This window comes from Saccopteryx bilineata, chromosome 5 (assembly GCF_036850765.1).
Source record: "Saccopteryx bilineata isolate mSacBil1 chromosome 5, mSacBil1_pri_phased_curated, whole genome shotgun sequence".
Classification (NCBI taxonomy): Eukaryota; Metazoa; Chordata; class Mammalia; order Chiroptera; family Emballonuridae; genus Saccopteryx; species Saccopteryx bilineata.
Genome location: NC_089494.1, coordinates 228,701,650 through 228,729,326, shown reverse-complemented (window position 1 = coordinate 228,729,326; position 27,677 = coordinate 228,701,650). Strand labels below are relative to the sequence as shown.

The following is a 27,677-nucleotide window of genomic DNA, read 5'->3' as shown; positions in this document are numbered from 1 at the left end:
ACAGTGATTATAGATGCATTAGCAATTTGATGTTTTCTAAAAGGAGAGATTAATCAAGACTACTAATATAAGCAACTACTAAGACTGCTCTCATTTTTCTTATCTTCTCTTCCAAAATGTGTTGTGGCTTTTAATATTTCAGCTGCCATCACCACCATATTATCCATTTACACCAAGTCCTCACCTAATGGCATAAGCTAAGGAATGCTGAGACTCAATTACTTCAGCACCAAATACCAAATTCTAAAGGGAAAAAAAATCTTGGGCTGTAACTTCTGAAGTGTGACATGCTGACAAGCTCCAGCTCACTCATGGTGAAAGGGAAGAAAGAGTCCCCACACGAACCCTGTCCTGGCAAGAACTTCAGCCACTAAATGGAACAGCTGTGTCACCATAAACAATGAGAAATAAACAGAATAAATAGGTGGGGAGGAGTATCTGGGGGAGCCCAGTCCAGAATCAGCACACTACAAGGTGCAGAGATGAGAACTCTGGCTTTGGCCTCACTTGTAATTCTAGCTCCTTTACTGAGGAGCTGTGTGATGGGCACAGACAGACATGGCCAGCGGGTCGCCAGTTGAATGCCTGTAAGAAGTGACTGCTCGCTGACAACCAAGAGTCTGCCAACTGACCCACTCCAAGTGGGCAACTCCCATCCTGGTCAATGAGCTAGGACCTTGTTTAAATGTTCCAGAAGAGAAGGTGAGGTGATGTCTCAAAGGAAAGCCCCTTCCTATGCCTGATCAATCAGGTGCCAGATATACCATCTCTGGTTCCATATGGATCCCCAGATCTGACCTCTCAACTTCCAGGTTCAGTAGGTCTGCAGTAGAACCTGCAGATCTGCATGCTAAACAACTCTCCCGCGATTCTGCTACAGCTGGCTTGCAGAACGGTTCTTGGAAACCACTTTGGAAAGGAATTCAAATGGATCTCCACAGACACATCTGTGTTAACAACAGTCCAAAAAATCCCCCTTCTGCCTCCTGATGGATCAAGCTGAACCACTCAAAACTTAAGTACATGGACTATATTATCTTAATTCACTGAAAAATTATTTTCACTGAGTCATGTTCAATCATAGTAAATGCCCTGCCCAGTCATATGAATAATCTTTTTAGAATTTAGTAACAAAAAATTTTATATTGCCTGATACTTTTTGATATTTTATAAAATTATAAAATATATAAATGATTTCTCTTTTTTTACTTTTGCTTCTTAGAAGCTGAGAGGTGAACATTTAAAATAGCCTTTATGATCTGTGTTTTTTGATGTTTATATGTTCTTGATTTCTTATTGATATTTTATTTGTATTGTAATGGCTTAAAGTTCTTTGTGAAATAAGTAATAGGTATACTAAGTTAAGTCTGGCATTTCAGTTCAATGTAAAATGTTATTAACTAAAACGTTTGGTAAGGGGATTGTACAGTGGATGGGAAGTAGAATGAAATCCCATGTTTGAAATGGCTTTGAGTACATCTTTAAAATTCAGTTAAAAAAAGAATAAATAAATAAAAATAAAAATTCCCATCCCGGGGAACAGAACACCAAAGACTCTATGTGTCCTAGTGACGAGCTTGGTGGAATAGAACATTGCAGGTAGGGCTCCGTCCTAGTAGAGGGCCCAACAGCTCACTGTGTCATTCAGACTATGAGCTAGATCATCCCACGAGATGGGTTTGATGCTATCTCTAGATATTCTGGTGTACAATAACTATTAAATCCTATTAGTGCCGGTTGGTGTACTAGGAACGTGGGCCCAAGTATCTGAGAAAGAGAGACCAAGTCTATCGGTGTTCTTCTTGTCATACAGGCAAGTGCACTGGCATCTGACAGCTCAATGGAAGCTGAGGGTCAGGTGATCACCCTACCTGTAAGATTTTCTTCAGAAAAAGGAAGTATAAGAAAGTAAGTTCATCGTACCTATGCATGGCTTAAATGTTCTTTTCTTACAAAGTTAAAAAAAAATTCAATTCCAAATACATATGTGTGAAAGAAAAATAAGAGTCAACTTCTAGATTTATTTTCTAAATGGTGTTGGGGAGGGATATCCAGATTTACTTTAAAGATGATGATATGTTGTTTGTATTATTTGGCTTATTGGGACTAGAAGAAATCGTTTTCTGCAATACAGCAAATAGAGTTTTGTAAACTGAGAAGATTTTACAGGAAATAGTCATTGTTACCAAATTATTTCACCATCTGAACATCCTAGAATCAGTTCTAGACCCCTAAAGGGTGAGCTGTCAGTCTAGCCTCCATTCAATGTAAACCAAGTCTAGAATTAGAGAAAAGTGAAGAGCATCATAAAAATGTCAAAACTCAGTATTTATTCCTTCCTTTATTCAGCACCACAATTTTAAAATGGGAGCCAGATATGCAAAGGTAAATAATATATGGTCTCTATCCTTAGGAACTTAATGTAATAGAAGAGGTAACATAACACTAGTAGCTATACACAGCTAAGTGCTACATAGGGCAATCCCATAAGATAGGCACTATTATGGCCTCATGTTTTAAAATATTTTCCCATTAATTTGAGGGGGGGGGAGAGAAAGAAGTGTCAACTTGTTCCACTTAGTTGTTACACCTATTCAATAGTTTTGCATTCATTGATTGTTTCTCATATGTGCCCTGAACAGGGGTCAAACTCATGACCTCACTGAGCCAGGATAATGCTCCATCCATTGAGCCACCTGGCCAGGGCTTCTCTAATCCCTATTTAAAAGGTAGAGTAGTGGAGATAAAGAGAGGTTAGGTAAATTGCCCAAAATCACCAGGTATGAAGAGCACACATGTATAAATATCAAGTATATGAGACAATGCAAATACTGTATAGGTGCCCTAGGACTGCACAAATCAATACTGTGGCACGGGGTTCACTTTGGGCTGGGATGACTAGGGAGTTGCATCTTAATGAACAAGTGAGAGTTTTACAGGTAAGAATGTGGGTAGGAGATGTATTTTAGGCATAGGAAATAGTATTTAAAATATAGCACTGTTGGAAAATATTTTATTGTAGAGATAAAAATAAAATTATTTAAACCCTGGGGAGAAACATAGAAGGGTTCTTAAACATATTATTTACCTGGATTTAAAGCCTTCTTCATTCTCATTGTCCTTCTAGCATTTTGCAAGTTTCCCATTCATTTTAGGTAACAAAAAGTTCCTCTGGTAAAGCTGCAACATATTTGCAATGTTGCAGAGTGTCAGATTAAACACTGAAGCTGAGCCAACTTTTTAATTCTCTCATTCATTTAATGAATACTTATCAAAAGCCTTCCATGTGCCCCCAAAACATGATCCGTGTTTGAGATACAATGATAAACACAAGTCATGGAGTTATAATCAAGAAGGAAAGGCAGATGCTAATCAAATCATCACACAAATCTATAACCTGTTCATTTTAGACCAGGAGTCCCCAAACTACAGCCCGTGGGTCTCATGCGGCCCCCTGAGGCCATTTATCTGCCCCCCCCCCGCCACACTTCCAGAAGGGGCACCTCTTTCATTGGTGGTCAGTGAGAGGAGCACTGTATGTGGTGGCCCTCCAACGGTCTGAGGGACAGTGAACTGGCCCCCTGTGTAAAAAGTTTGGGGACCCCTGCTTTAGACACTCGATGGGGCGTGGGTCTCTGAGCTATTATGAAGAGTCAGAGGGGGCTAACCCCAGGACATGTGAACTGAGGTCCACAGGGGCTTATTGGGCTGGGGAGGGGAATTAGTTGGAGAGAACTACTTGTACAAAGACATCAAGTCTTGGGGGAGTGGAAGGTATTTAAGGAACTGAATAACTGTGACTGGAACAAAGGATATGCGAGGGGGGAAAAGAGGCCTCCAGAGTGAGAGGTGATCATAGAAAAACGACATTCTACTGTCTGTGAAGTCCAGTGCCGAGGGTGTGCCGTGTTGTCCAGATGCAGAGGACACTGGGTGGAGCCCTCTATCTGGCAACTGTTTCTAGCTCCTCCCTACCCAGGAGAGTAATGACCCAGATTTTTTTCAGCCTGATCATGTCCATTTTTGCTATTCTATTATTTTAAGCAAAATACTGGTTTTTTTCACTACCCAATTGCAAAACAAGAGCCATGTCCCTAAAAAAAAAAAAAAAAAAAAAAAGCCAGTATATGTATGTTCCCAGAATTTTTCACTGAGTTTTCACATATTGAATCTAAATTTAAAATAAATGTAGGCATAAAATGGCTCAAGAAAGAACTATAAAGATAATAACAATCAGGAAGTAATTAGGAATTTGATATTTTTATTTTTATTTGCACAGACCCTACCAGAAAGTTACAACAAATATGCCCTGGTGGTTTTTGTTTTATTCTAACCTCTGTGTGGAGCTGCCCTGATATAGAACAGCTTCAACACTTCCATTCTAATATCTGAAAGGGCTGCTGCTCTCAAATGCTATAATCGCCCTAAAGTCAAAAGTCATTAAATATCCATTTCTAAAATAAAGGGCTGAACTCATCTCAGATGATGTCATTTTGTCTGGGCTTCTGCGTGCTCAGGGAGAACAACTTGAAATAATCAAGAATATGATGTGCAAACTCCCATGGTGACGGGTTCCCTCACAGAAGGGTGAGACTGGGAGGGAGGACGGGAGACGGGGGATGGCAAGCAGAGACTCAAGTTTAAAAGCAGTAATAAAGACACAATTACAGAATAACTTGGTATTGTGCACTCTGTGTAGGAACAAAATTTAAAATGTTCTAAGAATTTTTAATAGATGGAAACTTGACTTCACTTCTTGTACATCAGAGATGACCAAAATAGTGAGAACTGAAACAAATGGTAATGTTTATTTGATGCAGCGTGCTTAAACTGTACTTTGACAGAAAGGGTGTGTATTCCCAGTTAGGAAGTATCTGATCACATTATAACTAGAAAGAAAATCTTTCTTGGCCAAAAAATTCAATTCTTTGCAAGGTGGTGATTTGTACAGAATAGAAACTCCAAATGCGACATCACTACATGTAGAAAACAGATCAGGTTTAACTGTTTTCCTAACCACCACAACAAAAATAAGGAGTCCAATTGTTTTAGAGTACAGTCTGGAAAAAACCACAGCTTCTAAAATTAAAACCCTACCCATTTTGCATGTTGGAAAATGTCAATTGTTAATGAACACTGCACCGTATCAGTTTCCTGTTCCAGATGGTTCTCTGTCAGGTTGGCAACAACTCAAGAAAGCCTGACGAAGAGGTGCAGGCATATGTCTTGTGTTTAAAATGAAAGTTAAAACAAAAAAAGAAGGGGGCTTCATTTTATAAACACTTCAGTGAAAATTACAATTCCGTTTGGGACCAATTCAGTCCAGGTGCTAAGGACAGAACAAACAGGCAACACATGGAGGCAGAAAATGTCAGGCTTCTATGGGAGTTACATTTCTTGGTTACATTTAAAACTAAATTTTAAAATACACACCGATATCACTTGTCATTGTACACATATGTTTTCCTTCTGGCTTTTAAAATGTTAATCTTCCATTCTCACATAATAAAATAATGTAAGTCAAAGCCTAGAGCCCTTTGTGTCTCTTTTTAATTTTCTTCTGCTGCAATTTTAGGTTGAACTGCTTACACTTAAATGTTTTTCCTCCTACCTAGGGGCCTAATGATCCATCCTCCTTTTAGGCTTAGAGGACCTTGCTTTGTATTCTGATTTTACTTTTGAGGATAACGTCTCCTAGAACTTGGAACATGGATTCAGCACTAATATTCTCAACAACTTCTCTTCCAATATTAGTTTCAGAAACCTATGCTGACAATAAGCCTGTGCCTTCTTTATTCTAGGCCTATGACCTTAATAGATAAACTGCAAAACACATTTTAAACAAAATCCCACCTGAAATCTTCACTTGGGTGGCATGTCTGGGACCTGAGTTTCCACTTAACAGTAGGTCATCAAATATACATCAAAATACTAACAGTAGTTTTCCCTGGGTGGTAGATTTGTAGGTAATTTTTAAATTTTTTCTGTTTGTTAAAGAGTAAAAGACCTTTCAAGCATTCTAACATAAACAAGTAAGATTTCTGTAATCAGGGAAAAATCTGACTTATAAATATTTTAAGGAACATATAAACATGAATGTAGCTTTAAAATTCACCCAAATGACAATCCCTGCCCTTCTAAAGGTTCTAGTCAAAGAATGATATGTAATTACACAGCTATGCATGACAGCCACAGTTATTGCTACTTGAGTATCGAGGGGCATTCACGTGGTAAGCACGGCTTTAGTTCTGAGAATTACTTTGTTGACTGTTGCTCTGATGCTGTTTTCTAAGACTTAAGAAAATTTCAGACAATTATTCTTTTTTTAAAAAAAATTACACTGGGCAACCTAGCTTTTATTATTTATTTATTTATTATTATTATTTTCTTGCAGAGGCAGAGATAGACAGGGACAGACAGACAGGAACGGAGAGAGATGAAAAGCATCAATCATTAGTTTTTCCTTACGCGTTGTGACTTCTTAGTTATTCATTGATTGCTTTTTCATATGTGCCTTGACTGTGGGCCTTCAGCAGACTGAGTAACCCCTTGCTGGAGCCAGCGACCTTGGGTCCAAGCTGGTGAGCTTTTTGCTCAAGCCAGATGAGCCCGCGCTCAAGCTGGCGACCTCTGGTCTCGAACCTGGGTCCTTCCGCATCCCAGTCCGATGCTCTATCCACTGCGCCACCACCTGGTTAGGCTCAGACAATTACTCTTAAGAAAACAAATACCTACTCTTGTAGCAATGATTCATGTACCAATGACATCTTCATCCATTTACAGGTAAAATATTAGACTCAAGAAAGATATGATGCATTTTTTAATGTAAAGATATAAAACTGGTTGATTAGTGAAAGGTCCTCGTGGTAAACATACCTCACTTCTGTATGTTAGTATCCCTTCCTTTGTGGAATCACTCCAACCTCTACTCTAAGTAGGAATAGTGGACTGGCACAGCCCACTGCCCACTGCTCCAAATTCCTGCCCCTGACTCCCGCTTGTCTGCCACCATACAACACATGTAAGGGGCTCATGATTCATCTCTTTTTAAAAAATAAATTAGTTTATTTTAAATTTTATTAAGTTTATTGGAGTGACATTGGTCAATAAAAATATATATATATATGTTTCAAGTATACAATTCTATAATACATCATCTGTATATCTACATAAAGGGAGTCCAAAATATGGTGATGAAAGGAGACTTGACTTTGGGTAATGAACACTCATGACTCATCTTGGTCAAAGGGAACCCATTCTCCTGGTAGCAGCGACTGAAAGTCAGCTTCATTTCCTAGGATTGATCTATAACCCCTAGAAGTAAAAGGCTTTTTTTTTTTTCCTTGGGTTGCTATTCTGGAATGACATAAGGCAGGAATGGCTGGGAAAGATGAAAGGTCACACAGAGGCAGTTGTGATAGGAAAGAATGAGGTAATACTTAGGAGGAAGAAACGCTTAGAAGATGTAGAGGCCTGTTCAAATTGCTGGAGCCCCTACCCCGACTCTCCCAAATATAGCTGTGTCTCTGTACTTCCCATATGAGCACATATGAAAGGCAGATACCAACATGGAAAACATATGAGCAAAATATATGACTAAGTTTTAATAACCTTAATAATCCAATTGCTCTGATTTTAAATTATTAAGAATAAATAAATAATTCAGTAGGAATAAAAGAAAAAGACCATAAGCAACATATACTTATTTTCCTAATCAATAAAGTGAAATTTATTTGTGGCTTCTACATTGTTACTTATATTTCTAAATTTTCTACAATGAGAATGTATGGCTGCAATAGTAGAGGAAAAATCTTAGAGTAGTAACATATAAAATTAAATGTAAGAATGTTAGGCTGGCATCCACCAGCAGGCAGGGATGAATGAGTGGATAGGTATGGAGTCAGGGATGCTGAGAGAAGTCCACGGGCCAGTGTGTGCCTGAGCATAAGGAAGCATCTTTGGAGAGATGCAAACAGCATCTCCAAGGAAACAGAGATGGGCTGTAGGGAGTGGCTGACTGCTATAGGGGGTGCAGTTGAGTCAATGACTCCCTCGCTTCCCTCCTGAGAGGCTGGTGGTGTCCTGAAAAAGCAGAGAGGTATTTAGGAAGAGCTGATTTAAAAGTAGGAAAGGGAATATCCTGATTGAGATAAAAATAAAAGGCATATGAAACTAGAACCATAGAATGGAAGAGAAAAAAAGAGACCTTAGATTCACCTAAAGAAACTCTTATGATGAGTATCCTAGGTCTGAAGCAAGCTAAACAACTTACTTTCAGGTTACACATCAAGGGGCATAGTTAGGAGTAGAAATAAGGCCCTCTCCTTACTTTTCAATGAGACCACCACATCTCTCCTATCTTGTCTATAGCTATGTGTTCAATAAAACTACCCTGTATTCTATGCATTCCATTTCTTCTCATCCATGATTGAGACATTTATATATCTAATATGTAGTTAAGAATCAACAATAATTAATCTCTCATTCATATACACAATTATGATTATTGCAATCTTGTGCAGATGCAAAATATAGTGATATAGACAGTACGTCTCATGTATTTATGTACACATAAATATCAGTGCAAAAGATCTGTTCCAGTGTTTAAGTGAAGAATGACCATTCTTATGTAGCATGGAAAAATTAAGTGTTTGAGAAAGTAATATGTAGTAATCCCTTAATATGTTAGCAAAATTGCTTAACTAGTTAGCCACCATAATAGGCGGCTCTAAATACCTTTCTTCACAGCTTGTGATATATTTTAAATATGAACTAAATATTTTAAACTTCACTTGATATAGCTGTTTTATAATATGCGCTGTGGTTAACTGTTTTAATATGTTGGACAGTAAAACTAAATGTAACGGCTCCAACATTTCTCATGGGAGAGATTTAGGGCAGACATATGTTCTTCATCAGAGTTTCCAGCAGAAATCTTAGAAATCTAGAGGAAAAATAGACCCTATTATAGCAAACAGTGTTGCAAGCCATAATGGAAAACAACAATCTGTCTTTTGTTTTGGTTTGGTTTATTTCATTTGGGCAGCCCTGAAACAGGACACCTGAAATGTGAAATGAAGGTGTATTTATTCCTAATGAAAAGTCTAATATTGGAGTATTGCAATAACCGAGAATCCATATTAGGACCAAGAGATGAGGTCGAGTACCTTCTGAAATGTATTTTCCCTACATCCTGAGGTTCTCCTTCAGCTGAGGGGGCGGATTCAACAGTCACCATTTTGTACACTGTCACTTACTATAATTAGCTCAAGTTTTTGTGCAAGTGTGGGTAACATGAAGACTGGTGATGAGTCTTTAGGATCACTCTTCCAGTTACCACACCACCATCCTTGTCATTGCCAAGCCAATAGGAATGCTCAAGGTCTAAGGAACAACTTCTCAAGGGAAAGATTTGTGAAATCTTGAAAACTGTTTTTCAATCTGAACAGTGCCCTTAGGAGCAAAGAGCTGCAAAAATGCATATTCTGAATCTGATGAATTGCTGAGGGCAAGCTGTGCGAGAGGGAAGAATGCAGAGGTGATGGCGCAAAGGAAGCATCCAGGAGAAATGAGCATTAGCTCATCTTTTACAAATTTGTTCGGAAGTACTCCACATTTTACTAAAAAAACAAACTTTCTACAGGACTAGGAATAATCCTTGGCCAATTATGAAAAATGCTTTGTTTGAAAAGCATATCTCACTGACATAATAAACAAAATGTCTGTGCCTTGTGCTAATGGAGATGCTAGTTTTTATAATAATGTGGCAGCCACAGTAGTGATAATAATTGTATATGGTCTATCATTACCCAATTCAAGAGAAGAAAGGTGTCATAAACAAATCACTGCAATAGATTTTTACTCTTCGTTGTAGAATGTGGCTTTGTTTTACTATGAAAAGGGGCACATGCATGTTTTCTATTGTAAAGAAGACCTTAAAACACCATGAGCTGCCTTGCACAACCTATTAAAAAGCAAATTTTCAACTCCTTCCTCATTTGAAATTGATAAAGAGACTCTCTGTTAGGTAGCCATTACAGAATGCAAGCGAACCCCAGTTGAGAGCTCACTAGACTATGTTTACCTTCTGGGTGTCCTTAAGAATGGTATTTTCCAAACTGGACCTTCGTTTGTTATACATAGTTGATGTTACACAGGGCAACGGAAAAGTGAGAAGGAAAAGAAAAGGAAAAACTTGGGAAATAAAACTGCTCAAAATCAAAACTATATAAAAAAATTTGAATATGATCTAAAAAATCACGCTGTTTGGAAGGTAATTTATAGATGTTTATCCAAATCAGCATGAAGTTCTGATTATTCCAGTTAGACCAGTGGTAGTCAACCTGGTCCCTACCATCCACTAGTGGGCATTCCAGCTTTCATGGTGAGCGGTAGCGGAGCAAGCAAAGTATAAATAAAAAGATAGATTTAACTATAGTAACTTGTGTTATAAAGATTTATTCTGCCAAATTTAGCAAAAATACGACATAAAGTACTTGGTAAGTAATTATTATTATATGCTTTAACTTGCTGTAACTCTGCTTTATAAATTTTATAAAGTAAAGTTACTTCCCTACTTTATAAATCACCATTACTGTAGAACCGGTGGGCGGTTAGAAAATTTTACTACTAACAGAGATACAAAAGTGGGCGGTAGGTATAAAAAGGTTGACTACCTCTGAGTTAGACTAACAAGAATCTTACCATTATTTTAAGTCAATGTTTTGGGAATTAAATAGCAAAGGAGGCATAGCCATAGATCTAGCTAGAAAAACACCATCCACAGAAGTTGAGGAGCTTTTATGTACCATCCTTTCCATAAAACTTACTCTTCACATTCTAATAATTTAAAGTCTAAAAATGTCTTAGAACTCAATTAGTACAATTCTTGCCAATGCCTAAGTCCCAGTGTCTGTTCCTTGTGGTGGGAAGTTCTTCTCATGGGATGAGTCAGACTTTTTGGCTGACTCTTTTCCTGAGATATCTTCTTTTTATTAAAACTCAGACTGCCTCCTAGAATTTTTTGTCCAATAAGTAGAGTTTTGTGAGAAGTCTACTTCCACTTAGATGGTATCTTTATAGACTTTATTTGGAAAGAAAATCTATGCGACCTCACTGATAAATTATGCCAGATTAACATTTAAACAAATGTGAGTTTTTTCCTTTAGTTAAAGAGGTCTAAAAAAGAGGTCACTGGGTCCCTCCCTTTGCTTTCTGATGAACTGTCATGTACCATTTCATCTTCCTGGAGTTCTTTCAGATTTCTAGGAAGTCCTAGAGTTAGAGATTCAAAAGCTTTCCTTTGTAATCAATATCTGAGTCAGAATCTAGTGAAAAAATTAAGACCTGGACACCCACAGGCTGAGTTCTGCCCTTTAGTAACACCTCTTTTGATTCATACAGTGTTTTAGAAAATGAGCTGATTTATTAAACTAGGTTAATTTTGAATTTAAAAATTTTTAGATTCCTGATTTTTTGAGAGATTGGCAATATCAGGTTTATGCTTTCCTGGCAACAACTGGAGGATCACCAGTTTGACACAGTCCCCACCACTCCCTATTGCTCCTTCATTAAGGCTGAATATCCTTTGCTAATTATCATTGTATTTTCACTGTTGTTGTTCTAAAACCTAACCTATTTCACTTATTTAAATTATTTACTGGCCCTTATAAGCACTTGAGTTTGATACTCCTGTTGTAACCCATGGTTTCAACATTTTTAAAGTATGGGGATACCATGGATATAATTATGCTTTCGGTATTTTCCAATTGAAAGGTACAAAGAAAAAATTCTATAACTTCAATATCTTTAAATAAATTTATATATTATAAATCAATAACATCACAAGTATTGTATATTTATATGTGACGAGTAATATTTAGTTTATGGAGGAGGTATTAAGCACATATGGAACAATGAATGTTTTGCTCTAAGTCCTATATTTTCCTAGAGACCCATGAACCAAAGCTCAGGAATCACTGGTATAGTGAAAAAGAAATCCTAAACTGGGAATCAGGAGACACAGTCTCAAGTCTCATCCTTGTATTGAACAGGATATTGGTTAGTAATCTGAGGCAAGCAGGTCAACCTCTTGGGGCCTTGATTTTTCTCATGCGCAAAGGGAATAGATTGAATAATTATTGAGTCTATTCAATAAAACATGATGACATGCCTGTGAGTCCTTACACCTTTCATAAAGCCAGGTGACTACAGGACCTCCCAAGAATGTACCTGGGTTGTACCTAAAAACAACAGGTTTATTAGGGAGGGGACTGATATGGGAAACATGGGAACACAGTGAAAACTGCTATTTCCAAATTTAGATACACTTTTATATTCTCTCCCAAACCATGTTTAAAATACTAGTGGTTATATTTGTGAATAAATTATCTCAAAGAGAACTCAGCAATATAGATATATCTCATTTGAGCTCAGATTTGGGGTATATCTAGATATGTGAGTTTATGGGCTCAAATATATATTCTTTTCATATCAAAAGAGAGACTGTATATAAAAGTACTTTGAACATTATAGCGTTATCTAGGATTGTTAGACTTTAAAAAAATGTTTACATTGATTTGACAGAGAGAGAGAGATAGAAGCACCAACTTATTTCACTTAGTTGCCCCATTTTAGTTGTACATTCATTGGTTGCTTCTTGTATGTGTCCTGACTGGGGATCAAACCCATGACCTTGGCACTTCAGGATGACACTCTATCCACTGGGCAACCCATCCAGAGCGTAGGATTGTCAGTTATTTTAATGGTATTATTACCTGATATTTCCCCAATCCTTATTTATATGGGATTCTATATGGTCAGATACAATTCAGTAACTTGAAATTCTTTGTTCATAGATGTCATTTAATACCAGGTTATCATATTAAATTCATACTTTGAATGCTTAATTATATTTTGTATAATATTATGCTGTTTTGTAGTATTCTTTGTGTTTGTCTTATTTCTAAAATGACTGCAAGCTCTTTGAGAAGAGATATTGCCTGATGATTGTAATGGTGATGACAACAAAGAAATAACAATAATGATAAAAGTAATGATGGCACAGATAACATACACTGAGGACACATGACGCATCAGGATCTGTATCAGGCACTTTGAATATTTTATATGATGAGTTTCGTGCTATTTCTATCTCCATTTTATTTATGAGGAAACCAAAAATCAGTAAAGTAAAATGACATTTTTATACAACTATTGAGCCCTACAGTCAGAACCAGAACCCAGATCCACCTACTGCAAATCCTGTGCTCAGATGCTTTACACTCAGCACCCAATCCCCTCAGGGTTCCAGGCTTAGAATAATGCTAGGTATACAGACATGTTCAATAAACATTGATAAGTTGAAAGTAATTCTGATATGTCTCATGACACTAGCATGCAATAGCATGTCATTTCAGTACATATTTTTAAAGGACATTTCAATATGATAACTGTAAAATTAAAGCAACCTGGGCATCACTCCACTTCACAGTATATTATCTTGTCTTAGAATTTCCTCTGTCAGGGAAGCCTATAAAGATACCTGCAGCAAATAAAAGTGTCTTACCTAATGTCCATTCTTACCTACTTCCTTCTAACAGAATTCTGATTTATTCATGACAAATACATGCCCATTTAAAAATATCCATTAGATTCTCCTGTAGCCAGAGATGGTCATGACACCTAGTTCTAGACAATGATACAAGGGTTCTGGTTAGGACTTACAGAAAGACTATTATTTTCCTAACATAAAAAGAGCAGACTCACTGCTACATGCCTCTTACTTACATCCTTCCTCACCTCTTGACTGAAGCATGAATACAGTATGTCAGGAAGAAGTGCCCACCATAGGACCATGATGACAAAACCACAACTTCAGGAGGGAAGGAAAGAAAGAAGGGAGGCAGGCAGGGCGGGAGGGAGGGAGAAGCCAGAAAGAGTTTTGCTACCTGTCTCTGAACTTCCTGTTGAGAAAAAGAAATCCCTGTTGGTTAAGCTAATTTGGTAATTTTTTACTACAGATATCCAGGTGCAATCCTAATGCAAAAATATAGTAATTGATAACCCCAAGTTATCAACAGGAAGCAAAATAAGAGTCCAACAAGTATAAATTACAGTTTCTATGGCATTTTTATACCTCTACCTTGAACCACATAATCTTTAGATACTTTGAATTATTAATTCCCTAGCTTTACACTAAACCTAATTAAATAGATATAACCCCTGTTGACCTTTTCTTTAAAGATTGTATAAAAATTCAGGGAAATAAATCAATGAGTAGCATAAACGTTGTTTACCAAAAAATTTTTTTTCTAAAACAGTTTTGGGTGTTAAAATTCATATGCAAGTTTTGTTTTCCTTTATTTTCCTTCCAGACCCTTTTGACTAAACAAAAAACACAGTGATTTGCTCCTAACAGGGTCCACGCGTGCCAACCTGCTGCTTCATTTCAGTTCACAGGTCAACTGAGTCAATGCCTACAGTGGCCAGTTGCCTCTGACCATAAGAGTCCTGTCCACTTATCTCAGTGTACAATGTAAACATTCTCACTATCTATGTGCATCATCACAATGTGAATAAGTTTGGGAAGTACTACTCTATATGACAGCTAGATGCTATCAAAACAATAGCATCGATGGGGAGAAACGGCCTATTTACAATACTGCACGGACCAAAAATTAGCTCACACATATAACATTGCTTTATTCTTGGCAAAATCATGAGTGGTCAATAGGGCACTTGTGTTTATTAAAGATGGGTAACTTGCTCATATCTGTTAGGAAATGGCAGAGCCAAGACGTCTGCATCAAGTATTTCTGCCTCTGAGCCCTATGCTTTTCCTGTAGGATGACATTCCAAGTCTGTACAGATCTTTAAAATTAGCATTTTGATTTCATTTTCTGAAGACAGTTCAAATGGTCTTCCTTTGGTTTCTCTTGTGACTGCCATGTGAACACTAACGTATATGGAAACTGATATTCTCTTTGAACTTAACAAGACTGAGAAAGAACAACATTAAAGAGCATAGTTAGACCATACCCATTTTCTTCCTTCAGCTCACACCACTGACACCCAGAGAGCCAATCCTTGTTATTTTGTGTGTGTAGAAAAGAATTTTTGCCTACCACTCTCCCCAAAACTATCTATTAAAAAGAAAATAGCATGCTGCCACTGACCATGCTGAAGTTTTGTTTTGTTTTGCCAATTACAATTTCTCATTGACCTTTCCATAACAGGGAAGAGTAGGGAGAAATAAAAGAAATGGTCAAAATTAAATTACATGTTTAACATACAAAAGAAAACATGATTTTACACATAAGGCAATTATTGTCGAGATATTATTGAAATAAAAGATTTTAAAAGAGCTAGCCAACCAACAGACTTCAATGACTAGAAATGGCATTTTAATTTCTTTATAGCAATGCAGAAACAAAGAGGAACATGCACAAAAACAGGAAGGTACAAGGACGCATCTATAAGTAGCTATTATAAACAAATTAAAAGTCATAAGTAATATCTAAAATATTAACCAAATATTAATTCACGATTCAAAAAACAGGAACATGTTGGAATGGTTGAGTATGCATGGCTTAACACAGTAAGTGTAAGCAAGTGTAAGTTAAGGAATATAATAAATGTGGTGGTGCCTGACCAGGCAGTGGCACAGTGGATAGAGTGTCAGACTGGTATGCGGAGGACCCAGGTTCGAGACTCCGAGGTCGCCAGCTTGAGCACAGGCTAATCTGGTTTAAGCAAAAAGCTCACCAGCTTGGACCCAAGATCACTGGCTCTAGCAAGGGGCTACTTGGTCTGCTGAAGGCCCGTGGTCAAGGCATATATGAGAAAGCAATCAATGAACAACTAAGGTGTCGCAACGCGCAACAAAAAACTAAAAATTGATGCTTCTCATGTCTCTGTTCCTGTCTGTCTGTCCCTGTCTATCCCTCTCTCTGACTCTCTCTCTCTGTCTCTGAAAAAAAAAAATGCAGTGGTTATGGAAGTGAGCTTGTGGCAGGCTTAGAATTTTGTGTTTAAAGACATGAGCTCTAGATCCATGCCAAATCCTGGCTCTATCACTTAGCAGTTGGGTGACAACATACTCAAGATTTTAGTGCACAAAAAGTTTTGCTTTCTCGACCCTATTGACAGTTAATATTAGTAAAATTATAGCATTTTATAAAAAGTAGAATTCTTATATTGATTAATTGCTTATTTTCAATAATACTTTTTACCCAAATTTCATCAGCCACAAAATATGCACAAGACATAAAATAAATTCTGCCACCCAGTAACAAGTAAGCCAAAACTGTAAAATGGAATAACATAAGCACAATGAAATGGATAAGTTCATGGTAAAAAGCCAGGCTAACCTGGTCACATGGTAGGTTCCATGATAAACACATGTGAAAGCAATTGGCTTCTTCAGTACATACTGTGGTATCTCATCCTATTCTACAAGATTATGACAGCCTCAGCACTCTCCTATTACCTTTTATCATGGAATGTAGATTAAACATTGTTCTCAGCAGCTAGCTAACAGAAACATAAGCCCTAGTTCTCAGGAGATTTAACTTTACACCATACTTAATAAGGGTGTATGTCTAACCAGCCAAGTAAGTCTATCTTCAGAAATAAAGTCCTTTTGGTGTACACAGAGAGGTTGATCAACACATGTGTGTTCCACGGCTGGTAAATTCACTTAAGTCAAATTTAAGTAGCATATCCTATCCCTTCTGTTTAAACTATATGTGCAAAGTTCATCTGGGGAGAAATGTGTACTCAGTGTTACAAAATAAGATGTTGCTAAAAATTTTAACTATACTAAAATTTCCATGAATTCTTATTTTTTTAACCTTCAACTGCTAAACTTACAAATTCTCCTAATATAAACATAAATGTACAGAAGTGTTTTAAAATGTGAAATCACAGTTAAAAGCAAGAAAATGCAATATCCTGAGCAATCATAAATAGAGAAACTAATAAAGAATGAAATGCTAGGTCAATAAACACCTTGAGCAAATATTAAATGAGTGTTAGAGTGTAACCTCAATTCCCAATATAATATGAAAACATACTAACGTTACAGAAAACCTATCCAAATAGCCTCAGCTAAAACACACCATCTTTGTTGTCTGTTTCTGAAATTATGCATTTCAAGAATAACTTCCAATTAAATTCTCCTACCATTAAATTTTATTTTGAATCACATCACTGTTCTTAGCACAGTATAAACCATATAAAAGCTTCAGTATTCATTTAGAGTCAAATGCATGTAATCACATATAGTGCTGTACCTAAGTGAAATGGGAACAAATTCCACAAGTTTTCCTTAAGTACATTTAAGTTGGCAAACAGGTTCTATACTAAGGAAGAACACGTCTCATTTCTGTGGAAACTTCATTTGGTTTCCATCTCATGAGGGTTTCATTTTCCATAACCAAACATAGGAAAGGTCAGTATGGGCACAAAGGAAAACACACACGCGCATGGGCTGCTTGGGTTGACAGCTACACAGCCTGCTTCTGAGCAAGCTGGGTACTCCCCCCAGCAAGGCACGACAGGGGACAGGAGGGAGAGTTGGAAGATATATATTCTGGCTCAATTGAGCATTACTGAATGGAGAGGTCTACACACACACATTCACTAGTGAATTGAAACTTGGTATGTTTTTAAACTATTTAAGTTTCATGTGTAAGTTTTAATAACATCACACTCTCAAACAGACCCAGGCTCAGTTCATACCAATGGAAATAAGCTTTACAGAAAATATAAATAAAAATACGGAATTTGATACAGAGTAAAACAAATGAATGTTCTATGAGTTATATCGCAGTTCTTACTAGAAGTGAAAAGTTAGATTTTATAATATTTAATTGTATATTTCTCCCAAATTAACATCCTACTTTACTGGGATGTTTGGGTATTATTTTGGAGACCACCAATTAATGCAGCTTCAAAATGAAATATGAGTCAAAATAGAAAACTACTCTAAAAAAGAGCAACTTTTTAATACTATAACATTGTGTAATATTTTAGAAAGACCTTTTTTTAAGTTTGAAATGACAATGTCAAAGAGAATATGTCAACAGAAAGCCTGGGAATAGGGTGCACTACATTTTATTTTTACTTTAAGATATTATGCCTTCTAAGTATTTTGCTACTTTAACAAGGCTTTGGCTCTAAGGAATATGAATTCCGACAAGCAACTGAAAGGCCATTTCACTCCCACGGCTGGAGAAAAGAATACTTGCAGTGGAACCCTGCGATCCTAACGGCTTGCTAGCATTCATCAGGCCTTAAGAAATTTCAAACCATTCCAATAAGGTGGCTACGTCCTCTTTCTGACACAGCTTTTATTTTGAAACCTGTTTTCTGTATCAGTGATGTTCATGTCCTGTACCTTTGGTAACCACTCACCTGTGATTTTTTGCAGCAAAGGTGACAACACAGACTCCTCACAAAAGACCTGAGCCAATGCTCTCTTCACTTTTTCTTCAGTTTCAGCCAGGTCTTTGTCCTCTGTGAACTCTCCAGGGACAGAGTAAATGTATATTAGGAGGATCAACAGCTCTTCGGGGCTGTAGTCATCATTGGTCCTCTCATTCGAAGGCTTAATCATGGGCAGCAGCTGATTTAACACAACAGACATCGTCGACTCCCCAATGCTCTGAAATAAAAAGTGGTAATGTGAAAATACATCAGTCTTGTACAAAGGTGTAATCCATGCACCACGTCAGTCCAAAGCATGCAAACAAGTCCATGATGTTCTCTGCCTAGATGCCTAGATTGCTTCTTATTTGTTTGTTTCTCATCCTGGAGAGAATGCCATAAGAAATTTGGCATTAGAGTTGTTGTTTTGAAAGACTTCGTTTATAAAACAGCTAGTCAAATTATAAAACTTTTCATGTTTTCTTACATATTGCTCAGACAGAGTCCACTAGTTTGAAAAATAAAAATACAAGTACTTCAGACACTAGAAATTTAAAATAAAAATAACATATTTGTAAAGTAAATGATTAAAAATAAAAATATGCCAGCATCTGTATATCCAAACGAATGCTGACATGCCTTTAAAGGAATGACTTCACATTGTACAGCATAATCTTTTCAATATTCTCTATATTGGTAAATATCAGTCTGAATAGGTTTGTTTGTTTTTTTTTAATAACAATGAGAAGTCATTTTCTATTAAATCTGGTGAATGAAGAAAGGATGAAACTGGGTAATGTCATTTGGGGTTCAAGATATCTTAGGGTTAGTAGGAAGGTAATTCACCTTAACACTTTGAAAAAAGTTTTGCTTTTAGTTCTTCCACCAATTTCTTGAATAATATTTAACAGAGAACTTCAAAATTCCACGCATGTGAAAATAGTATTGCATAATTGGAGCAAGTGCCTAACTTACAAAGCACTGTGCACATTTCTAGTACAAATTCTGAGATTTTTTTGGTGAAGAGATAAACTCCTATTTTTTAATAACTATTTTCAATAATGTGATTTAATTTCACCTATAATATAAAATAAAACTCAACTATTTGTATTTATATTAAAATCAGGGACTAAATGATTACAACTTGCAAATTCCAAACTGTTCATTCAAAAGTGTTCATTGAGCATGTGCTATGTTCCAGGTACTGTTCTTGGTCTGGGGATATAGCAGTGAACAAAGTAATCCCCTGCTCTCAAAGAGCTTACATTGTACTCGGGGGAAACAAGCTAAAAAGCAAAAATATATAATGTAGTAGATGGTGTTAAAATAGAGAAAAATAAAGCAGGAAAGGAAGATGAGACTTTAGGGTAGGTGTTTATGTACGGGATGAACATGGACTATTTTAAAGAGAAAAAGCCATACTAATATTGGAATAAAGAAAGACCTACAGAAACTCTCTCTGAACAAAGCCGGCAGCAAGCAGCTGACCGTCACTGACTGATCTGGATGACTACCCAGAACGAGCTTCTCTAGTCAAGTCATTTCTACACCTGGAAAAGTTTGGATATAGCATCTCAAGGTTAATATTATTTGGTACATGAAAAACAGCTGTTACCATTTATTTTCACTAAAAATCTTGGATGTTCATCACATACCACACAAAAGAAAATGGTAAGCCTTTGGAATGAATAAGGTACAAATGGAAAGAGTAGAACGGACAGTTTACTGTTAATAGTGACAAGACATGCTTTACCGAGTATAAACACACCCGCTTCTCAAAGGAAATGGCAGGAAGTTTTGGAGGCAGCCTAGAACTGTCCTATAGCTTCAGGATTCTCCTGGGAGGAACCTTCGAGTATTCTTTCTTTGCTTTACAGGCTGCCAAAAGCAATTTCAAAGAAGGGCCATGGGGGTTGCAGCATTTTTTTTATTTTATTTTTTTTTACTTTTTACTCTATCACCAACTCCTTGGATGATATTCAACAGATTCCTTCATTGTTTTATATCCTCTGTCTAAAAAGTAGGTGTATACATCAAGTGTTTATCCTATAGAAGGCCTATGATTCTCTCCCCAGAGTAAAAGGATTATTTTAAGAAATAGTAATAAAATGTAAAACATGGTAGGATAATCATAGTAGTCATTTCAAAAGATTCACTCACTAACATTTGGGCATCAGAGCACCATTTTCTTTTCTTTTCTTCTTTTTCTTTCTTTTCTTATTTTTAGTGAGAGAGAGAGAGAGAGAGAGAGAGAGTAGGATAGGGGCAGATAGGAAGGTAGAGAGATGAGAAGCATCAATTCTTCATTGCGACTAGTTGTTCATTGATTGCTTTCTCATATGTGCCTTGACCAGGGGACTCCAGCAGACTGAGTGACCCGTTGCTCAAGCCAACAACCTTGGACTCAAGATGGCAACCTTGAGCTTCAAGCCAGTGACCTTTGGGCTCAAGCCAGTGACCAAGGGGTCATGTCTATGATCCCAAGCTCAAGCCAGTGACCCTGTGCTCAAGCTGGTGAGCCCGTACACAAGTCAGCAACCTTAGGGTTTCAAACCTGGGTCCTCTATCCACTGGCCAACCCTCTATCCACTGCACCACCACCTGGGCAGGCCAGAGCAGCATTTTCAAGTTCTTAATCTAAGATACGTCTTAAGGAGGCATGGGACACAGAGGAGATGAAGAGGCTCCATTTCAGAAAGCTCAGTTCTATTCCTGGCTGCTCTACTACCTAGGTTCCTTAACCTCTAGAATCTTCTATCTCTAAAATGAAATGATATAACTAGAGGATGGCTATGCTCTTAAGTTATATTTTTATCAAGTTCTCCATTTTTACCCCCTTCCACTTTTTTTTTTTTTTAACATTACCATTGGTAGTAGAAGGTAGCAAATCATATTTTCATTATTGGCTCCACAACAAACTATAAGTGCTCAAAAAAAAGAAAGTTTTACTGTGGAAACAAATGCAAACACAGAAATACTGTACACATGTGTGCAACATAGTCTGATATATATAATGTTATCCTAACTCTGTCCACTAATATTATCTAGAAGGAGTGACACCCCAGGAGCAGTGAGCATGACCAGTAGTCTGGTCTAAGTTTCTAATATTCCAAAATAAAAGCAATCAGGGATCCTTGGAGAAATGGCTAATTCCAGGGATGGGTCAGGGGAAATACAAGAGGAACCTGGGAGATCTTGTGGTTCCAGAAAACAGGAAGCCCTTAAAAAACAAAAGAATGGCATCCAGTCAGAAGAACATAAGAGACAACTGGAAGACCTTCCAGTGGCCAAAGCCGAAACAATATAAGCAAGAAAATTATGTTGTAATGTATTACAATCCAAAGTATAAAAAAAAGTGCATCACTCCATACTAATATGAATAAGTGATTATATTAATAAATAAATAAAGGAGAAGAGATAAAGCTTTCTCACAGAAAATTCCCAATTGCTTGTATAGATACCCTCCACCTGGAAGCAGAAGCCCCGCCTCTTGAGTACAGGCTGTGCACGAAGACTTGCTTTTCAAAAGATCATGTATAAAAAGGGGAGGGAGGAGTAACTGTACCTTAGCCAGAAGATCAAGGTTATCATTACCAGTGGTAAGTCATAGTGATATCGTGTCCCTAATATGACGCGATGAAAATGAGACTCACTTTTGTAATATTCTCCCAGACCCAAAAGCACACAATGAAACGTTAGATAAATCCTAATTGAGAGACACTCTATAAAATGCCTCACCAATACGTTTCAAAGCTGTCAAGGCCATGAAAAAAGGAAAGGCGGAAAAGCTATCATACACCAGATGAGACTAAGGAAACAAAATGACTAAATGTCATTTGGGATTGTGGAACAGAGAAAGGGGAAAACTAGTGAAATTAGAATAAAGTCTAGAGTTTATACCTAATCATAATGGACCAATGTTGGTTTTTTAGTTTTGACAAATGTACCTCAGTAATGTAAGATGTTAATAATAAGCCGAGGGATATATAGAAAATTTCTGTGTTATCTTGGCAATTTGTCTATATATCTAAAACTATTCTAAAATGAAACTCATGATCATGGACAACAGTGTGGTGATTGCAGGGGAGGAGGCACGGGGGCGGTGGAGGAGTATTAAAGGGGGATAAAAAGTGATGGACAGAGACTTGACTTGGGGCCGTGAACACGCAATACAGTGTACAGATGATGTATTGTAGAACTGTGCACCTGAAACTTGTATAATTTTGTTAACCAGTGTCATCCTAATAAATTCAGTGAAAAGGAAAATAAAATAAAATATTTATTGGGAAGGAAAGAAGAATGACTGAAAAGGATAGGGAAGATCAGATGAGACAAACCCAGGCACAGTTTAATCTCCTTTCTATTAGACTGAAAATTCCAGGAAAGACAATTTGAGCTTAGTAGGTGGAAGATTCCTACAACCAGCACCAAGGTAAGGGACTGACTCAGGAAGCAATAAACTTCCCACCAATGGCAAAGGGAGGCAGGGTGATCATCTGGCTAGGATGAAACAGAAGGATTCCCATGACACTTTGGTTAGAAGGTAAATTAGAGCTTCCTAGCACTATTCATAAATGCATGGCTCCAGACTGGATATATATTCACCATCTGATCCTCTTTGCTCTTAGAGTGAAACTTTGACAAGAAGGAAGGAAAACATCAGTGATTCCCTATACTGAAACCTTTTTAAAGGTGAAAGAAAGAATCTAAGGGGGATTAATAATGAGGATGTGGGAGTATGATTATATGCCTGGGTTTGAATCCTGGCTGTACCACTTATTAGCTGGGTGACTTTGGGTAAGTTGTTAACCTTTGCCAAGTCTCAGTTTCCTCATCTATAAAGTGGCAATAATGCCACAAATACTTGAATATTAACTAATCCCAAATCATAGGCACTTGTTTTCATAATTCTGGGACAATTACTCAAATAACTTTGTGGCTTAAAACAGAATAATCCCTAAAATGGGACAGTCTTTGTCGGGACTCAAACATAACACCCTCTTCTCTAAAGTTTAATTCCTTGGAAAACACTTTCCTGTACATTTGAGGATAGACAATAAAAGCCTTTGCTTCATAAGTTCGTTTTGAAGATTTAATAATAGAAATAAATCACATAGTGTGCCCAGCACATAGCCTCAGGTAAATATTAACTGTCACACCAACTACTATCTCCTACCTCTCTATGGACTCCTTTCTTCCCGGCAGAAATGATTGAGATGATTGGTAAGGGAATGGAATACCTTCTAGGAATAGGAGGTTAGCAGTCTCAGAGGAGGGAGGAACGGCCTCAAAACACTGGATGGGAAACCACATGTCGGACTGAATTGCAAAGTCAGTCAAAGGTTAAAGGCAATATAAACATTATTAAACACTTCCATTTAAAAAGCATACACAGAACAAAGCACAACCAAAGCAAAAAAATAAATGACTTCTTTATAAAATTCCAGGGATTAAATTTCTGATTCATTTTGATATAAATGGGCCCACTGGCAGGAGGTGGAAGACTGGAGCTGTGTCTAGAGTGACAAAACTATTCTGTAGACTGGGGCTCCTGTTATTTTTGAACGAGTCCCCACTACCTCCATACAAAAGGCCCTCTGTAAAATGCATATTGGCTTTAGAAAAATCCAACTTTCTGGCTGAATCAAAACACCTCTGCAAAGTCAGTCAGTCTCTGTGCTGGCTACCTCTGCAGGCACGAGGAGCAAAGTGCGCCCAGAGCAGGCTGGGCTGGCTTCACACCTGCCCCTCTGTGGTGCAGAGACTGCAGACACTCAGTGGTGCCCTAAGCCATCCTAAGGTGCTGCTGGAGAACCCATCTCTGCAGCTCCTCCAAGCTCCTATTCAGTCTCAGGCATGCTTCCTGAAGGACTGCCTAAGGCCCTTCTACCCCAAAAACCTCACTTGCCATGCTGGCATGAATACTTGCCACTGGGCCTTATATTCCCATAACAAGCCATTCTATATACTTCTTCATGTGTGTCCCAGGCAAAATGCAAAAATGGAACTTGGTATGTGAAGGGTTAGCTCATTGATTCATTTAAGCATTCTTTATTGTGTACATCTGATGTGCCAGGCTATGATATACTCTGAGCATGCAAAGAACTAAGAAAGATACAAGATTCAAGAACTTACATCAGGCGTCCCCAAACTACAGCCCAAGGGCCTCATGTGGCCCCCTGAGGCCATTTATCCAGCCCCCGCCGCACTTCTGGAAGAGGCACCTCTTTCATTGGTGGTCAGTGAGAGGAGCACTGTGTGTGGCGGCCCTCCAACGGTCTGAGGGACAGTGAACTGACTCCCTGTGTAGAAAGTTTGGGGACCCCTGACTGTCTTACAAACAGGTGAGTGGGGCTGGAGTAAACAATGGTGATGATGCAATAATAAGCGAAGCTCTGAGAAATGAGCAATGGGATAGAATCCTTCTTTCATCCCTTCAACAAATATTCCATGCACACTTACTAAGAGTGTGTGCTAGGCAGAAAAATGGCCCCCCAAAGAAGCCCTAACTCCAGTCTCAGAACCATAAATATGTTACCTTATATAACAAATGGGACTTTGCAGCTGCAATTTAGGTTACAGATTTTCAGATGGGGAGACTGAATCTTGCATTACTGGGTAAGCCCAATCTGGTCACATGAGTCCTTAAAGTAGAGGACATTTTCCACCTGTGGTCAGAGGGAGATGCAATGATGAAGCGTCGGAGAGAAGCTACTCTGTTGGCGTTAAAGATGGAGGAAGTGGGCCATGAGCCAAAGAATGAAAGGGGTCTCTAGAAGTTGGGAGGTATAAGATGCTCCCCTAGAGACTCTGAGAAGAAATGCAATGCTGCCAACACCTTGATTTTAGTCCAGTGAGACTGGTGTCAGACTTCTGACTCACATAATTGTAAGAGAGTGAATTTGTGTTTTATGCCACTAAGTTTGTGGCGATTTGCTATACCAGCGATAGGAAATTAATACATGTAGTTTGTGAAAGGTAGGACATAAGAAGCTCCACTTTGGGGCCCACAGTCCAGGCAGAGAGCCTGATACATAGTAGGGTTGCGTAGATAATTGCCAAATAACTAAACAAACGGGAAGAGCAAGGATGAAGGTACGGGGTGGTACCTTGTCCGTCTGCACCACTAGGGATCCAGTGTGCACCATCAGGGATGGCACAGAGAGGGAAGGCACAGAGACACACCACATTTAAAATTTGCTACTTATCAGTTTCACCTAGAACTAGTTAGTTTAAAACCATGCAATTTCATATATCAATATTCATCAAGCCCAGAATAAACATATAGGATAGTTATTTTTAAAGTGTGGATGGTAGACCTGAGATCCCAGAGAACATTTCTTTTTTAATCAAGTGAGAGGCAGGGAGACAGACAGACTCCCACATGCGTCCTATCCGGGATCCACCCGACAACCTCCATTTGGGGTTGATGTTCTGCCCATCTGGAGTCGCTGCTCTATTGCTTGGCAACTGAGCTACTTTACCGCTGGAGGTGAGGCCATGGGCAGGGGTCCCCAAACTGTTTACACAGAGGGCCAGTTCACTGTCCCTCAGACCATTGGAGGGCCGCCACATACAGTGCTCCTCTCACTGACCACCAATGAAAGCGGTGGCCCTTCCGGAAGTGCGGTGGGGGGCGGATAAATGGCCTCAGGGGGGCTGCATGCGGCCAGCGGGCCGTAGTTTGGGGACGCCTGATGGAGCTATCCTCGGCACCCAGAGCCAACTTGCTCACTCAAGCCATGGCTGCAGGGGGGGGGGAAAGGGGGAGCGTGAAGAAGCAGATGGTCTCTTCTCCTGTGTGCCCTGACCAGGAATCAGACCTAAAACTTCCACACGCTGGTCCAATGCTCTGCCGCTGAGCCAACCGGCCAGGGCCCCAGAGAATCTTCAAGATATGTATAAGGTTAAAAGTGCTTTTACAATTATACTAAACATTCTTTACCCTTTTCACTGTGTTGACATTTATGCTAAGAGTGCAAACGTAATGGGGATGAGATTGCTGGTACCTTAGCACAGATTACAGCGAGTGGCTGCAAATTGCGCTAACAGGCATTGTATGTCGTCTTTATCACTATGCTATGTACTCACAGATGGAATTTTTTTTAAAGCCAATTTCACTTAAGAATGCTCTTGATTAAGTAGTAAAAATTAATCTTACAAAATGTCAACCCTTAGATAAATGTTTCTTTAGTACTCTGTGTAACAAAATAGGAATTATGCATAAAGCATTTCTACTATATCCTAAGTACAATGGTTATCTGGAGGAAAAGCACTTACGTAATTATTTGAGTTGTGAACTGAACCAGTGGTTTCTCTCATGCAATACTATTGTTAATTGAAAGACTTTCAGTAGAGAAATTATGATTATTAAGACTTGGATATTTGCCAAACATTTTCTCAAAAATGAACAAAGTGAGCTTGTTCCTTGAAGAAAAACAACTGATATATTTATTGCCAATGATAAAATTCTGCCTTTTAAGCAAAAAATTCAGACTTTGGAAAACTTGTATCTGCTACTGCCAGATTCTCCATACTTAAAGACTTTCCAACGAGATTAATGGTGACATTAAAAATGTGAGTTTTTTGGAATTGCATAATGAAATATATCAACATTTGGAAGATCTGCATTACTCAGGGAGCCAATATTTTCCAAATGACCCATGTGTGATGTAAGAGAATCAGGCATAGGGAAAAGATCCATCCAAAATACAAGATAGATGAATGAATTTTAACATAAAATAGTACAAAAAGCTCACTGATACGGTTTCCAATCCCCCATTATGACTTACCTTTAAGAAATTACTACTTTCAGAGTTCAGATATATAAAAAAAAATCTGCAAACATCTGAAAAGTCTATCAAAATATCCCTCCCTTTTCCAATTATGAATCTGCATGAGGCTGAACTTTCCTCATATACTTCAACCGAATACCATATGGCAGCATATTAAATGAGGACGCAAATACAAGAATCCAGTTGTTTTCTATTCAGTAAGACATTATAAAGATTTACAAACATATAAACCAATGATATTCTCACTTATTGTTTTGTTTTGGAAATATAGTATGTCATTTATGTTAGCATGTAAACATGTTTGTTACTATTTTAAAGGAATTAATAAGTCATTTTAAACTTTTCTTAGTTTTAATTCCTAATACAATAAATACCAATATTTACTGATTTATGGATATCACATTCTAAAAAGAAAGCTCATTATTTTCTACTCTCTCTTCCCTTTTTTATGAC

At 37.9% G+C, this 27,677-nt stretch overlaps 1 protein-coding gene across 1 annotated transcript in view; it reads right to left on the bottom strand.

Annotated features, from left to right (window-relative positions):
- The window catches only part of SCFD2 (sec1 family domain containing 2), a 394,551-nt gene that overhangs the window by 249,787 nt on the left and 117,087 nt on the right, over nt 1-27,677 (bottom strand). The window contains exon 5 of the mRNA XM_066280835.1: nt 18,418-18,667. Coding sequence (XP_066136932.1) covers nt 18,418-18,667 — 250 coding nt within the window. The remainder of the gene's footprint in view (nt 1-18,417; nt 18,668-27,677) is intronic.